Source organism: Apaloderma vittatum, unplaced genomic scaffold (genome assembly GCF_000703405.1).
Source record: "Apaloderma vittatum isolate BGI_N311 unplaced genomic scaffold, ASM70340v1 scaffold34111, whole genome shotgun sequence".
Lineage (NCBI taxonomy): Eukaryota > Metazoa > Chordata > Aves > Trogoniformes > Trogonidae > Apaloderma > Apaloderma vittatum.
In genome coordinates, this window is record NW_009700250.1 from 1067 (window position 1) to 1613 (window position 547).

At 64.2% G+C, this 547-nt stretch overlaps 1 protein-coding gene across 1 annotated transcript in view; it reads left to right on the top strand.

Annotated features, from left to right (window-relative positions):
- LOC104280896 (protein ZNF783-like) overlaps positions 1 to 461 on the top strand; it is a gene marked incomplete at both ends in the record, with an annotated part of 1498 nt that extends 1037 nt beyond the window's left edge. Inside the window, 2 exons of the mRNA XM_009878695.1 lie at positions 56 to 112; positions 435 to 461. Coding sequence (XP_009876997.1) covers positions 56 to 112; positions 435 to 461 — 84 coding nt within the window. The remainder of the gene's footprint in view (positions 1 to 55; positions 113 to 434) is intronic.
- Between the last annotated feature and the right edge of the window lie 86 nt (positions 462 to 547).

Sequence of the window (547 nt, forward strand, 5' to 3'; positions counted from 1 at the left end):
GAGGCCCCGCCCCTTCCCAAGGGAGCCGTGGTGTCCTCTGCCCCTCCCCGAGCAGACTACGCCGTGTCCAAGCCCGACATCCTCTCCCGCATAGAGCGGGACGAAGAGCTCTGCCACCAGGACAGGGGGGACCCCCTGCGGACGCGCGTCGGGGACGGTCAGGAGCCCCCCCAGGTGGGTACCAGAGGAGATCGGGAGAGCCCTCGCCGGAGATGGTCGAGCTGGAAGAGGCTCCGGAAGACGACGAAGCCCCCGCGGATGCCGACGTGGGTGAGTGGGGCGGGCGCTCCTGTCCTGGCTCCGCAGGGAGCTCTCCCGGCACCGAGGGTCCCCAGGATTCCCCCTCTGAGGGCGGGACGATTGCACTTGAACTGTTTCGAGTTTCAACACAATATATCCGGTGGGACCTGCTCTGGGTGAGCCTGCTCTGGCCGGGGGGCTGGACTCAAAGATCTTTCAAGGTCCGTTCCAACCCCCAACATCCTGTGAGCCTGTTGTTCTGTTTCTTCTGGAAGAATGCTCAACGGCAGCTCTGAAAGTAGGTTTT